At 41.3% G+C, this 15,781-nt stretch overlaps 1 protein-coding gene across 8 annotated transcripts in view; it reads left to right on the top strand.

Annotated features, from left to right (window-relative positions):
• LOC130166490 (myosin-10-like) overlaps positions 1-15,664 on the top strand; it is a 56,491-nt gene extending 40,827 nt beyond the window's left edge. For all 8 annotated transcript variants that reach the window (XM_056372126.1, XM_056372123.1, XM_056372125.1 and 5 more), the window contains 22 exons: positions 286-417; positions 524-730; positions 1,802-1,939; positions 2,106-2,229; positions 2,762-2,933; positions 5,656-5,868; positions 6,113-6,257; positions 6,512-6,718; positions 6,892-6,996; positions 7,342-7,494; positions 8,223-8,471; positions 8,568-8,780; positions 8,948-9,160; positions 9,370-9,531; positions 9,650-9,778; positions 9,930-10,018; positions 10,206-10,329; positions 10,595-10,684; positions 11,137-11,255; positions 11,474-11,582; positions 11,714-11,886; positions 12,609-15,664. In XM_056372126.1, the coding sequence (XP_056228101.1) occupies positions 286-417; positions 524-730; positions 1,802-1,939; positions 2,106-2,229; positions 2,762-2,933; positions 5,656-5,868; positions 6,113-6,257; positions 6,512-6,718; positions 6,892-6,996; positions 7,342-7,494; positions 8,223-8,471; positions 8,568-8,780; positions 8,948-9,160; positions 9,370-9,531; positions 9,650-9,778; positions 9,930-10,018; positions 10,206-10,329; positions 10,595-10,684; positions 11,137-11,255; positions 11,474-11,582; positions 11,714-11,886; positions 12,609-12,756 (3,414 nt within the window). In that variant the 3' untranslated portion in view covers positions 12,757-15,664. The remainder of the gene's footprint in view (positions 1-285; positions 418-523; positions 731-1,801; positions 1,940-2,105; positions 2,230-2,761; positions 2,934-5,655; positions 5,869-6,112; positions 6,258-6,511; positions 6,719-6,891; positions 6,997-7,341; positions 7,495-8,222; positions 8,472-8,567; positions 8,781-8,947; positions 9,161-9,369; positions 9,532-9,649; positions 9,779-9,929; positions 10,019-10,205; positions 10,330-10,594; positions 10,685-11,136; positions 11,256-11,473; positions 11,583-11,713; positions 11,887-12,608) is intronic.
• The last annotated feature ends 117 nt before the right edge of the window (positions 15,665-15,781 follow it).

Below are 15,781 nucleotides of genomic sequence, written 5' to 3'. Positions count from 1 at the left end.
GAGTACTAAAATCTCTCACACGTTCCTCATTAACAAGGAGTGCGGAGTTTGGGTCAACGCCATCAGGGACAGTTGTGTTAATTTTAGAAAAAACATGAATTGATTGGACTTTTTATTTGGTTAACAAAAATGTGGTATAGATGTCCATAAATACATTTGTTCCTTTTGGTTTTCCATCATTCTTTGAGTGGTATGACTGTGAAAACGGTATTTTAATGTATTCTATGTGGTATTAAAAAGGTAGAGGTTGATTTTTCTCTCTCTCTCTCTCTCTCTCTGTCTCAGGTGAAGCCTCTGCTGCAGGTCACCAGGCAGGAAGAGGAGCTGCAAGCCAAAGATGAGGAGCTGATAAAGGTGAAGGAGAGACAGCTTAAGGTGGAGAATGAACTAGTGGAGATGGAGAGGAAACACCAACAGGTAAACAGGTCGTCTGTGCTGGAAAAAATAGTTTCAGTTTTTAGAAGGAAGGAAGGAAGGTAAGACAGCTGGTTGTATTTTTTTTAAAACTGTTCCCTCTCTCCAGCTCATAGAGGAGAAGAATATTCTAGCAGAGCAACTCCACGCAGAGACGGAGCTGTTTGCCGACGCCGAGGAGATGAGAGTTCGTCTGCTTTCTAGGAAGCAAGAGTTAGAGGAGATCCTTCATGACCTGGAGTCTAGGGTGGAGGAAGAGGAGGAAAGAAACCAAAGCCTGCAGAATGAGAAGAAGAAGATGCAGTCACACATCCAGGTTTTTTATCTTTTATACACAAACCTCTCTCCTATTTTTGTCTTGAGGTCAGAATAAAGCTACCACAGGTGCCAGTGTTAATTAGGTGTTAATGAGGTTTCAATAGTAATGTTTAGAGTGAGACCTCATTTTGCCCTGTCTCTATTTATTTGTACTGATCTTTTATGATGTAAAATGCTCCTTTTGCCCTCTATTACAGCCAATTCAAAATTTTCCTCTTTCCTAATGTTATTTTGATAAATACTTGAAGTTGTTTGATGGTTGAATTGTTTCCATATCGTATGTTTCTTTGGAAAACAACTACTTTGGTTTTATAAACACGTATTTTCATGTTTATTCGTATGTGGCAAAATATATCAAAAATATCCAATTAACCTTTTTTATTAACAATTAATTTTTTGGCTGTTGCTTAATTAGTCATAAATATTTAATTTGTAGATAGAGAAATAGAAAAATACTTTGAAGTGTTCAGTGTTATGTGTCAAACTATCACTTTATAAACTGCATTGGATTGCAATGGATATTAATAGAGCCTGACCGACATTGGATTGTTGGGGGCGATATCGATATTAGGGAGTAAAAAAATTCCAATATCGATATATCGGCCACTATACAGTATATATATAGATAGATATATATAAATACTTATGGAAAAGTTATGTAATGAAAGCAGGATATTTTACAGTTTAACAATAAACTTTATGGTCCAAAATGACATCAGTGCACTGAAACGGTAAACGTCACTGGGAATTAAATAAAACAACTATAAAAATAAATAACTATACATAAAAAACATAAGAACGAATATGTATAAATATATATATATATTTAACTTGAATGAAAACAAAGGCTCAAATATACATAAAATGCTGCCAGTATAACTTGACTTAACCCAAGCATTTCTATTGCATTATTGCTTCTTAATAAAAGTATTCATATCAGCGCATATCTGAAAATATATGCGCCGATACCAATATATCTGTGATAGGCCAATATCGGCCTATAAAGTCGGCCAGCCGATAAATCGATCGGGCTCTAGATATTAATATGTGTGTGTTTTCCTCTCAACAGGACCTGGAGGAGCAGCTCGATGAGGAGGAAGCTGCAAGACAGAAGCTGCAGCTGGATAAAGTGACAGCTGAGGCAAAGATCAAGAAGATGGAGGAGGACATTCTGCTGCTGGAGGACCAAAACTCCAAGTTCCTCAAGGTGAGAGGATTATATCTGGAAAGTTACAGGATCAAAAGAAAACATACAGTGACTTTTGTGGCAGCACAGCAATATTGCTTCCTTGCTAGTTAAGTCTTCATACCTTTTCAGCTCCATATAGTGGTTGCTTGTCTTGTTTAACCGACACAGCGATTTTACCCAACAGGAGAAGAAGCTGCTGGAGGACAGGATCGGTGAGATGACCTCCCAGCTGACCGAGGAGGAGGAAAAGGCGAAGAACCTCAGCAAGGTCAAGAACAAGCAGGAGATGATGATGGCTGACCTGGAGGGTAAGGGACTTCCAGCAAGCTGCTGTACCTGGCTCCGTTTTGTGACCAAGGATAGGGAACATAGGGAAGAAGACAGACACAATGTAGGCTGCAGAATAGATGGATGAGCACCATCACATCAGTTGAAAATTAATTTGATTAAATGAACTACCCTCACAGCAAGAGGAAGATTAAAGGTTTTATGTTAAAGAACAACTTTCAACAAAGGTCAGATATAGGACATGCACTATGACTCTTTATGACCCTTAATTAGGTAAATTTATGGTTTACAGCTGTGCAAGGACTTAATGAGCTGTAAAGCAGTTAATCTCATTACTTTTAATTGTGTCAGGCTGTTAGCAATTAGGTGTCCTTTAGGTGTACCTTTTGGAGCCTCGTATGACCCCCCTAACTCGTGACTTTGCCCATTCACCTCTTGAGATTAACTCAGCCAGAAGTTTTATTTTTCAATCATTGTTGGCCTAGTTTTATTTACCGATCTGTTTATGACTCTTGTGTATGATACATTTGATTGATTTATGCCTCACTTCAGAGCGTTTAAAAAAGGAGGAGAAAACGCGCCAGGAGCTGGAGAAGGCCAAACGCAAACTGGATGCTGAGACGACTGACCTGCAGGACCAGATCGTTGAGCTGCAGGTCCAGATAGAGGAGCTGAAGATCCAACTGACCAAGAAGGAAGAGGAACTGCAGGCTGTTCTGGCCAGGTCAGTCGGAGACATACTGTAGAAAAGCACAAAGTGTCAAAACGAAAAGGACTAAACCTTCTGCAAAAGATAAAACACTGATAAATGAAATCCAGTGCACTGTAACAACAGATGAACAGGAGAGTCTCCAAATCAGCCTAAATTTTTGAGCTATAAGCCACAGCTTTAAAAACTTTGTATAATAAAACACACAAAGAGCTGTTTTAATAAATACAACAGCTATTGACAGACTACAAAAATAATGACAGTAAACTAATTTCTAAATATGATAACATGATACAATTTCTGGAAAGGAAGCGGTGCTAAAAAAAGAAAGAATGAGGAGAATTAAATCAAGACTTGCTGTCAGGGAGATTTTTACAGTTTTTTTTAGTGTCGATCATATGACCCCAGCAAAAAACAGCCTTAGAGGAATTCCTGTTTAATAAAATTCTTCTTTTTGCCAACAATGAAACAAACGCTGTAATATCCTTTAACTTGCTGTTCAGTGGCTGCTTATTGACTGGAAGCCCAAAGATAGCTGTTCAAACATTTGGCCTCAAGCTTTTAAACAATAGCACATTTTCAGTACAAAAGTAAGCATCTGATGATAATAAGTCAGTTTCATATAATATTCAGATGTACAAAAGTATTTCATTTGAGCCTTGTGCTAAAGGATACAGTACACTGAAGTATATTTTTAAAACCAGTACTTGGCAGATGTAGTCCTCTGAACTTGTATCTCACTAAACTGGTATGGTAAAATATTACTGCTTGTGGTGTTGCTCATTTTCAGTGTGTAACGCACAGATTCACACACATCCTCTCACTAGTGCAGTATATCCAATTTCCATGACAACTGCACTCTACTGTGGTACAGCTAAGTCAATAGGAGGACCTAAAATAGACATTCAAACAAAGACAACACACAGACGAACACAGAGTCAAGTCTGAACTCCGACTTAAAGAAGCTAACGTCCTCTTCAACAGCTGCAACTAGTATGTCAGTCTCAGTCCTTCTCTACGTTCCTCTACTCACTGCTCCCAGCTGCAGTGTTTTCCATCAGTGATGCTGGATGAGTCTTTTCATCTTGGAGGCAGCCGTGTCTGATTACAGGCAAATTGATGTTGATTGATGCTCTCAGTCCTGGGCTTTGCACTAGTTTTTCCACAGGAAGTACTGAAGAGTTGGACTAAATCAGGCTGTCATGTCACAATGGAAGAGAAGCTATTAACAAGCCTGTTTTTTCTCATTAGGACATTTTTGTGTTGTGGCTGGAAAAGGCATGTGACTTCCCACTCTGAACCCAGCATCAAAATATTTTCTTCATTTAGCTCACTCCATTCATCCTGGTTTTCCATACATTTGGAGCCATTTGTAATTATTTCCTTGATTTAGCCGTTATAAGATGCATACTGCTGTGTTGTTGCTTTGATGGTCAGCCCAGATCTATTTAATGTGGCTTTTCAGTAGTTTCCTCCTTTCACGCGGCCAATCGTCTAGACTACAGGGGTTGATGGTAAATGTCTGTCTGACTAATTTCACACACAGAACTCATCAATTTAGTCACAGCTCGAGATAATTAAGCTTTCATTACACTTGATGTGCCTCATTTTGAATTCAGCAGCTATTCTGAGAGCAATTATATTATCTTTGTTTGGAAAGTTGGGAATTACTTTAATATGGGTATATGGGAGTCATTAGTGCCTTTCATCAAAATGGAGCATTGTGTTAATTATTTAACTGAATCATTATAATATTCAGTGTGTTTAATCAGTGAGTTTCTGCATAAGTGAGGAATGCAGCCAGCATGAATTACACTTAGGCTCACTACCATGTTGTTCTGACAGAAAAGACACACGCACACACGCACACACGCACACACACACACACACACACACACACACACACACACACACACACACGCGCGCGCGCACACACACACACGCGCGCGCACACACACACACGCACACACACAAACACACTTTTGTTTGGACAGCTTCAGTAGTGAACAGTTCACTACACTGCCACCCTGTGTGTACTGGTGGCCTCATTTCGGCTATAAAAAAAGAAGACATCACTGACTTGCCTTTCATGTAATGTACTTGTAGACAGAGAATAAAAGTTTAAATAATTGCATGTGATAAATTTACAGCAGTGAAAAAAGTCCTCCATTGTTATATTATCAGGTTTCTTTGGTAAATCTAAAAAAAATTAAACATTAAAACATCATTTAAATTAACTAAAGTTCTACTGTTAGATTGTCTGTCTGTAGTTTTTTTATTTAAAGTGAAGTGTAAATGAGTAAGTGCATGAACTGAAAGACAATGTCAGCTGAAGTGTAAGCACTGGAAACAGTTGAGGTAAACTGTGTATGAACAGTGAAAGTTGTGGAACTTAAAAATAGCCAAGGTTTCGGTTTTTTGCTTGAAGGTGATGATCAGAGACTTGAAATGGTTTGAAGGGTCAGTGGAAGTGCATAAGAACGTACTTCATGTTCTTGTGCTTGTCCTGCTGATCAGAGGACCAGAAATATTCTAAAAGATTCTAATTATAAAAGTAAAATCTTAACAAAGGTAATGAGATCATTTAAGATATAATTTTTTCAAAGAAATCTTGAGAAATTCAGATCCTCAGATGAAGTTCTAAGCTAATGGGGTGTTTTCATTGTTGTCATTATTGAGTTGAGTGATTATGGTCTACTCTGAATAACTGATTTGTGTGCTGTGTGTTTCCAACCAGGAGTGACGAGGAGGTCGTCCAGAAGAACAACGCCTTGAAGCAGGTTCGGGAGCTGCAGGCACAGCTAGTTGAACTTCAGGAGGATCTGGAGTCAGAGAAGATATGTCGAAGCAAAGCAGAAAAACTCAAGAGGGACCTGAGTGAGGAGCTTGAGGCTCTGAAGACGGAGCTGGAAGACACGCTGGACACCACCGCCGCCCAGCAGGAGCTCAGGTGTTTGTTTAAAACTGGTTTATCGATGATGAGAAAGGGGGAAAGAGGTGGGCTTACCAGACCTCTGTTGCCCAGTCCCCATCTCTGTCTGTGACATGCTCATTACTGATTACTTCTCAGTGGACAGTTAATTGGGATTTTATAAAGACAATAGTAGCAATAAACCCTGTGTGTTTAGATCTTTTGTTCTGTATCCTAGAAGGTGTCCTGTCCTCTAATCCTTTCTCTTGTGTCTGAACTCCAGGACCAAGCGAGAGCAAGAGGTGGCAGAGCTGAAGAAGGCCATAGATGAGGAGACCAAAAACCACGAGGCTCAGATCCAGGAAATGAGACAGAGGCACGCCACAGCACTGGAGGAACTCTCAGAGCAGCTGGACCAAGCCAAAAGGGTGAGTGGGTCGCGACTGGTTAAACTTGAAGGGCTTTTATTTGCCCACATACATCAGTCTTCATCAATTGCATAAGTACATAAAAAGTTTATCAGGAAATTAACCAACACTATCCCACCAACGACCACCAGTTTAGATACAATGCCTGTGTCAACTTCAGTATAGCAATTCTTGTCTTTATCCCAATCTAAACCCTGATCATTACACAGAAGCCTTAAAAGAAACCATAAAATCATTATGTTTATCCTGTGCAGTTCAAGGCCAACCTGGAGAAGAACAAGCAGAGTCTAGAGAGTGACAACAGAGAGTTGGCCTGTGAGGTGAAGAGTCTGCAGCAAGCAAAGACGGATTCAGAACACAAGAGGAAAAAACTGGAAACCCAGCTGCAGGAGTTTATGGCCAGGGGCACCGAGGTAGAGAGGGCCAAGGGAGAGCTGGCTGAACGTTCACACAAACTCCAGGTAAATACCACCACAGACAGTTAGAAGACACTAGAAGCTAGAAGTTCTTGAGCAATTTTGCTACAACTGTGGTTTTTGACTTTGACCATTTGCCGCAATATTTGCCCAGTTTCATGGCATGCTTTGAATTAGTCTATTGTGCTTTCGTCATAACACTATTTGTCTTTTGTTAGACGGAGCTGGACAATGTATCCACTCTGCTGGAGGAGGCGGAAAAGAAGGGCGTCAAACTGGCCAAGGAAGTTGACAACCTCAACGGCAAACTGCAAGACTCAGAGGTGTGAACATCAACATCGGGGTTCCTGTCAAAACAAGTTTAAAGATAAAGCAAAAAATAACATGACCTAGAAGAAGTCAGCAAGTCACCATTCTCTCAAGTCTTAACTAATTAATAAACCTACCAAGCAGATTTCTCTGTCTGTGAAAAAATAGTTCTCTTATCTAATTGTTCAGAACTAGAAAAGATAACACAAGATAGCATGTGTGAAAATGCACCTTACATCACACTTCACTAATTAGCAGATAACAGGTATTTGCTACAGTAAGCATAACGGGTATAACACACAGGTCTCCCTGCCTTTCTTTTGTCTGATCATCATTTCTGTTTGTGGTCTGGTGTGTAGGAGTTGCGGCAGGAGGAGACACGTCAGAAGCTGAACCTGAGCGGCCAAATCCGCCAGCTGGAGGTGGACAAGAACACCTTGATGGAGCAGCAGGAGGAGGAAGAGGAGGCACGACGCAACCTGGAGAAACAGCTGCAGTCAGTGCAAACTCAGGTACAGTTATTCAGATCCACAAACATTAATTAGTCTCATAAACTTGCAGTTGCAGTCACTGGCATACACATACATAGATACATCTGCAGATCTGACACACAAAAAACATACATGTATGAGGCAGGAACACCGCTCCTATACCACTGATACTCATCTGAGCTCTAAGAGAAGGGCCAGGCTCCAAGATAAAAGGATATTTCTTATTGAAGTCCCTATAATGTTAATCTGTGATGAACAAACCAACTAAGATTTATGTTCATTTAAGGACTGTAATGAGCCTGAATTACACCCCTCTTACACAGAACATAACAAATGTCAAAACAATGCAAAGAATTTGTCCGCAAAATTGTCATGTATTTTCTTCTACTGAAAGACATATTCAAGACTGACTGCTAACTGGGTCTGAAACACCAGTATCTGAGTGCAGTTTCTATGGACTGCTGTTACACATGAACAATAAGGGGATTCATCAGGGTTGGTACTAAACGTTGCCATGTAGCTGCTGCCATGTGTGACGTTATCAATGTGTGATCGATGTTGGACCAAATAAAATGAAAGCAGAATATTTGCAGAGCAATATGTTGCCTTGTATTGTTACAGCAAGTGAAATATTTACATTTTGTTCCTACAACTCTAACACTTTATGCCAGAGGGGAAGCAAGATGATGACTTCAAAATATTGTATTATCTTTATGTATTCATTGATTTGGAAAATGTCCTTCCTGTAGCTGTATGACACAAAGAAAAAGCTGGAGGATGATGTGGGAGCGATGGAGGGCCTGGAGGAGGTGAAGAAGAAACTCCAGAAGGACATGGAGCTGACCAGCCAGCGTCTGGAGGAGAAGACCATGGCCATGGACAAGATGGAGAAGACCAAGAACCGACTGCAGCAGGAGCTGGACGACCTGATGGTGGACCTGGACCACCAGAGACAGATCGTCTCCAACTTGGAGAAGAAGCAGAAGAAGTTTGACCAGGTACACTGGATCACCCAAAATGTTTCAGAAATGATGGACAGAGGTCACTGAGGGTTGTTAGTGTATTGAAGGCCATTGTTTCTCTGTCTGCACTAGATGCTGGCCGAGGAGAAGACCATCTCAGCTCGTTATGCTGAGGAGCGTGACCGTGCGGAGGCTGAGGCCAGAGAGAAGGAAACCAAGGCTCTGTCTATGGCCAGAGCTCTGGAGGAGGCCTTGGAGGCTAAAGAGGAACTGGAGCGGTTTAATAAGCAGCTCCGTGCTGAAATGGAGGACCTGATGAGCTCCAAGGATGATGTAGGGAAGAATGTAAGTGACCCTTGACCTCTTAAATGACACTGCCGATACACCTTTTTTTTTAACATCCCAATAATTTTTCTTTATGGAAATCCCATGAGTGTTGTCTAAGGACTTTCCAACTGTTTTCATCCAACGTGTTTTGCTGATACGTTACGTTGTCTTGTGTCTCCTGACAGGTCCATGAACTGGAGAAATCCAAGCGTATGCTGGAGCAACAGGTGGAGGAGATGAGAACACAGCTGGAAGAGCTGGAGGACGAGCTGCAGGCCACAGAAGATGCCAAACTGCGTCTTGAGGTCAACATGCAGGCCATGAAGGCCCAGTTTGACCGAGACTTGCAAGCCAGAGACGAACAGGGAGAGGAGAAGAAGAGGGCGCTGGTAAAACAGGTACACAGGGCACATGACTAAAGACCATAATGGAATGGCTCCAGATGTTTTATATTTGCTTTGAAATACAAAACTTTGACGTGAGAAATGAAGAAATTGACTAAACTGCTCGTGCAGTATTCACAGTTTAGCATTTGTTAATTTTAGAATGACAAGATCAGCTTTTAGTGCTGAAACCTGACTTGCTGTGTGTTGTTTTTTTCCTCCAGGTGCGTGAGATGGAAGCAGAATTGGAGGATGAGAGGAAACAGAGAACTCTGTCTGTCGCTGCCAAGAAGAAGCTGGAGATGGACCTGAACGAGCTGGAGGGACAGATCGAAGCTGCCAACAAAGGCAGGGACGAGGCAATCAAACAGCTCCGAAAACTACAGGTACATACCCCACAAACACACATCTGTTTCCTGCATAACACCTCATATGGAGTTTCTGAGGCTTGTCATGTCATACCACAGAAATGACTTTGTCCACATTGTTTCTGTTCTCCTGCAGGCTCAGATGAAGGACTATCAGAGGGAGCTGGAGGATGCCAGAGCCTCCAGGGATGAGATCTTCACCCAGTCCAAGGAGAACGAGAAGAAACTCAAGAGCCTAGAAGCTGAAATCTTACAGCTACAGGAGGTCGAGATCCTGATTTTTACTGTTATTTCAGTCATTTAATAGTTCTGAACTAGAGATTGGCTAATTGTATTTGATGTGTCCTGTCTTTTATACATGACAAGAAAATTGACATGCATGGAAAATATACCCTAATGTGAATGTGTGTGTGTAGGACCATGCCGCATCAGAGAGAGCCCGTCGACATGCTGAGCAGGAGAGGGATGAGCTTGCTGATGAGATCTCCAACAGCGTCTCTGGAAAGTCAGTGTCACCTTGTTTGTACTGATGCTTAGAACAGTCTTTACATTGGCAGTTGACCAAGACTAAGGTTTTGTACATCTTTTGATTATTTTGTGGAAGTTTTTCTGGACCTCAAAGAGAAAAGGTTGTTTGTTTCATGGCCTTATTATGAATTCAGCAAGAAATGTAATAGAAGTCTGTGTGTCAGGTCGTCACTGCTGGAGGAGAAGAGGAGGCTGGAGGCTCGTATTGCCCAGTTGGAGGAGGAGCTGGAGGAGGAGCAGGGTAACATGGAGATGCTCAACGACCGCTTCAGAAAGACCACCCTGCAGGTAGAGTGTCTGCACACGAGATAATAGTTATAATCATAACCATTGCGCTTTCGTTGATGTGTTAATCAAGACAAAAAGATAAGAATGCACACAAGCAGATAGCACACATTCTTACTTGGTACCACTCTCATCAGAGGTCAGTCAGTGCTATGCAGAAATGCTCATTCACTGACGGTTTTTCAGTAGCTTTAGCAATTTTTCAATTAGGTACATGAATTTGCACTTACACTGCATCAACATGTCCCTCTCTCTTTCTCTCTCTCAGGTCGAAAGCCTGAACACAGAGTTGTCTGGAGAGCGTAGCGCTGCACAGAAGAGTGAGAATGCTCGACAACAGATGGAACGACAGAATAAGGTCTTGTGTAGTTCGTTAAATACATTAGCAGATGCGAGTATGTGCTTACATACATACAGGGGTTAGATAAAACAACAGGAAGAGCTTGTTACCAGTCGCTTTTGTAAACAGCGCAGCTATCTGCATCAGTGAGCTTTGTCTTCACACGTCTGCCAGGGCAGGTGGTCAGTGCTTGTTATAGCTTGTCATATCTTTCTGGACTGTTCGACATAACACATAAATTACTTTTTTAGTCCAGGCTAATATCTTGCCTGCTTTGACTTTGTAACTGTTATTAACTAACTTAGTTATTTTGATAAGCTTTAATGTGTCCTTTCTGTACATGAACACATCTAATGTTTGTTGTTCTCATCTGTTGTGGAAGCACTTTAACATGCAGGGATTGCTTTGAATGAAAAGTACAAATCATATTTAAAGTTCATGATCCTAACAGTTGCATATCATAAATGCAGGATTTGAAAGCTAAGCTTGCAGAGCTGGAAGGGGCTGTCAAGTCAAAGTTTAAGGCATCCATCGCTGCCCAGGAAGCCAAGATCCTGCAGCTGGAGGAGCAGCTGGAGCAGGAGGTCAAGTAAGTGTCCAACTCACCTGTTTTCACGACATGTCAGACGACATTTTACATCCATTGGAGTAAATATTTTAGGACAAGCAATGAAAAGTCATTGCTGAGCTTTTCTGTTCAGGTAGTGGGATACATATTTAAGGATCGATAAATCATTCTGACATAGATTTTGAGACATTAATGAAAGTATATGTTTGTTAAAGTCTTTTTTTTTTTTTTACTTCAAGGGAGAGAGCAGCAGCTAACAAAATCGTCCGTCGCACAGAGAAGAAGTTAAAGGAGGTGATGATGCAGGTGGAGGATGAGCGTCGCCATGCCGACCAGTACAAGGAGCAGGTATTGACTCGTGACGAGCAAAGTGTCACACGTAAAAGGATTCACTTTTACTCTGGACGGTTATTCTGCCAACTGTCCACGACCTCTCACTGTCTCCCATCTGTGTCCCCGGGTGTCCATCTTCCTGCCAGATGGAGAAAGCCAACTCTCGTATGAAGCAGCTGAAGCGTCAGTTGGAGGAGGCGGAGGAGGAAGCCACCAGGGCCAACGCCTCCCGCAGGAAGCTGCAGAGGGAGCTGGATGACGCCACCGAGGCCAGTGAGGGTCTCACCCGGGAGGTCAACTCCCTCAAGAACCGCCTCAGGTGCGAGGAGGACTCTGCTAACACCCTGTGGTAGAAATGTCCCCAGATTCCCTGTTCACTTCCACAAAAGAAATTCAAGAAAAATAAGATTAAAGGAAACTGAACTACATGTGTGAATATGCAATGATACAACCACATCAGAGGTGTATGTGCACTGGACTCTAATTTATAAGTATTGTTATGTCTGTCTTCAGCTTGTGTGCTTTTTGACCAGGCTAACATCTAACTTACACCATGTTCTCTGGTTAAGGAAATAGTTTGACATCATTGGAAATATGTTGATTTGCTTTCTTGCCAAGAGTTCAAAGTGTTCTCTAATTTACAGGCATCTAATTTGTTTGATTTGTACACAAATATAAATGTAAAAACAAGTTGTGGTTTGAAGGGTTTTGACTGTGTTCAGCTGCTGATCACCAACAAATAGTTCAGAGTAAAATCACATCTTCTCGAGTTTACATTTCCAACAGATTCCAATCAGGTACAACTCCCTGATTGGATTCTGAAGTGCTGGCATGTGTTTGAACTTCAGACAGACCCAGCCTAGTTTCCACTTTTTATGCTAAGCTAAGCTAAGCGCCCCCTGGCTCTAGTTCCATATTCAGCATATGTACAAGGGTGGTGTTGATCTTCTTATTTAATTCGCGGCAAGAAAGCACATAAGCACATTTCTGTTCCTGTAAGCAGCACAGGTTTAAGTTGTTATCTTGTTTTGTTGTGACCAGGAGTGGGGGTCCAGTCAGCAGCTTCTCCTCCAGCCGCTCAGGCCGCCGTAACCTCAACCTAGACGGTGCCTCTGTCGACCTGTCAGACGACGACGCCGACAGCCGCGCCGGCGACTTCAATGAGACACAAACCCCCAACGTGGAGTAATTACAGCTACACTTCGTCCTCGCTTTTCCCCTCTCCTCACCTCGCCACTCCCCACCTCCCCTTCAACTCTTCCACCTATGACCTGGGCCCAGTTTTCCCCAAGTGATTCCACGGCGTCAGCATGGTCTTCATTAATTTCAAACCACTGACTGGACAGACGGTTGGAGCGATGAGCTGTTTTATGGTAAAGCTGGGCAGAGTGCCCTGGCAACGCGCCTCTGCTCTTTTTGTATCAGATACCACTGCAGGGAAAATCCACCGCCCTCCCCTGAAGAAAAGCCTCCAGACCTGGAGAGTCACAGGGGCAAACGGACAATTCTGCCTTACTCTCTTCTCCTCTGGCAAGCTGCTAGCCATGGCTCATCTGTCGGCCATGTATCATCTCAGCATCATAACGTAACAACAACCCCTCCCCCCTCCCATCAGACGCGAAGTTATCTGCTCAGCTTATTGAGAAAGTATGCATAGGTACAAAGTGCTTTTTATACATATGAATCTGTGTGTGTGCGTGATGTAGGCAGAGGCTGTGAGGTGTGCACACATCGAATATGTAACGTGTAAACGCACTCCATACTGGAAAATGCAGGACTACAGGAAAATGTATTTCACTCTGGTGTTGTTGTTGGTGTTCTGCTCACTAGTTGTGTAAAAGCCATCTGATGCGCGACACACTCCCTCCTTCCAGTGTTCAAATTGACGGTCCATTCAGAGGAAATACACAAAACCATGGTCACGCTGGCCTTTGGAATGCCGCGCCTGCTGCTTTTGTTGCATGAGTCTCCCTCTGATGTACAGACTACAACTCTACAGGAACGACTAACATCTCGGGACATGCAATACAACAAAATGGACTCTGAATTGAAAATGTATTACTGTGAAAAAAAAAAGGTATTTTATTTTCTCTGTTGCTTCATCTCAACATTTAGAATGTCTAGCTGAGGTTTTAACTGGGAATCTCATAGCTCATAAGGTTAACTGTTTTGTACTGTTGACCACTGGGAACACTATTTGGTTTGTAAGTATATTGTCCTCCAGTGTGGACCGACTTGAGCTGCGAATGATGCAGAGATGCTGGAAAATGCACAGAACTGCACAGGAAGATGTTTGAATTTTTAACTGGAAACCAACAGGAGACAAAAGCTCTTACTGGAAGCACTAAAGTGGCGCTCAGTCCACGTTTTCAATGTGACACTACTAAATGGTTACAGCTTAGGTTAAACATGTAGTTTGATTAGAAATGGAGACTTCATCTTAGTGTTTGTTTGTGCCTAGTCCCAGTTTGTGTTATTACATTTGAGTCACAGAGCTAAGTATCAGTTTTTCTGAATAATTAATACCTGCCGATCTTTTGAAACTTCAAAGATCGTTAACACTTAATACTGTTTTGAGTGTTTTTTTTCTAAATCCTCAGATCCTCTAAACATTTTGATGAAAAATTATTCCGCCTGTTGCATGATAAAATTTTTACCTTTTAAGTCAGCATGGACAAGTTGTCCTTTAGCAACCAGAAAAACTATAAAATGTCAATATCTGTAATTCTATGACAACGGTTTGTAACTGTTTTCCCAAGTGGCGACTATTTCCTAATTCAAACAAAGATGGTAGCTGGAAATCACATTTGTCTTCGCTGAGTTTGTGCGTCATGAAACAAAATTAAAAGTAAAGTTAAGTTACATTTGTCTGTATTAATGTCAAATTTGCTATGCTATTTGTTTTTTTTTGAAAATATAAAAAAAGTTATAACTTTCTTGTAATGTACAAGACGAGCTTGGACGTATGTCATTTCTGGGTACCTGCATAGGAAATTGGGAAACAGGTTAAAAAAGTGTTGACTGAAGAATCTCATGGCCCATTAGCACTGTAGCTGTAGCTGACTTTTATTGTGCAACAGACAACAGAAAGAGTTTATGTGGGTCAAAGATACCCAGACGTTTACTATTAAGAAACTTGTAGCTCTGTGACACATTTGTAATGGTGAAACATAATGATGAACAAACTAGGGCTGGTTTGTGCCATGATTTTGTGAGTTGAAGCCTGACTCTTCACACTACCGACAGACCAGTGACAGGTTGTCTGAAAACAAACTTTTTAATTCTTTCCTTGGAATTTTAGCCCAAGTACCTTTAATAGCATCTTTTCGCGAGGTGAAGACGGGCTCAGCTTGAAATACAGCAGCAAACTCAACAGTTGAACCACTACAGTGTGAAAAAACATGTCAGGATACTCATATCCATCTACCAACTTCATTTAGTCTTTATTTTGGATATGCTGATTAGGATGGTTGTCTATGGCAGACCACTTTGCCCTTCTCCTCAAATGTTAACACTTAACAGTATGTTTCTTTAAAAGTGCCTTAGACACTAAATAAGAACATAAGTGGGCAAAGATTTCATTACAGATGTGAAACAAAACCCTCATAAGATCAAACAGGTACATCAAGAAGATATTCAGCGCTTAATCTTCTCTTTCTTTTGTATCGTTGCTGTGCTTCATATCATATCCACTGTGTACCTCTATGTTCATAATAACCTCATAGCTAGAGTGTTTGGGTCAAAATCAGTATTATAGTTTTATTATTAACTACATGAGAAGCAGAGCCCTCAGCAGCTGCATGTCCCAAAATTATTTTTGAACTAAGATTTTTTCCCCTGTAACCACTCACAGGTGAGTACTCAAGTTATTTTGGGAAATGATGCTCTGCACAGTATTTCATTTGGTTGGAAGCTTTAACATCCATAAGTAGTTAACTCATTTTTTTTCTTCTATTATTATCCAGCTGGCTGTTGACAACCAGGCATTCAACTGCAAATACTCCCATCTTATTATTTCTTGTATACCTGTATTTCTAGATGGTAATTTTTTTTTCTGTTTTGTTTTTGTAAAAGGAAAATAAAGCATATTCATTGTAGCTGTGATGCTGTTTTGGTTTGTTTTTGGGAGCTGAATACTGGTGTTTGGTCTTGTTTTATTTTACTTATTATTTATTTTACTTTTCTCAGTATTATGGCATACTACACTATGACGT

Source organism: Seriola aureovittata, chromosome 3 (assembly GCF_021018895.1).
Source record: "Seriola aureovittata isolate HTS-2021-v1 ecotype China chromosome 3, ASM2101889v1, whole genome shotgun sequence".
In the NCBI taxonomy this organism is placed as follows: domain Eukaryota; kingdom Metazoa; phylum Chordata; class Actinopteri; order Carangiformes; family Carangidae; genus Seriola; species Seriola aureovittata.
The sequence above is the reverse complement of the archived record's forward strand: the minus strand, read 5'-3'. Positions and strand labels throughout refer to the sequence as shown.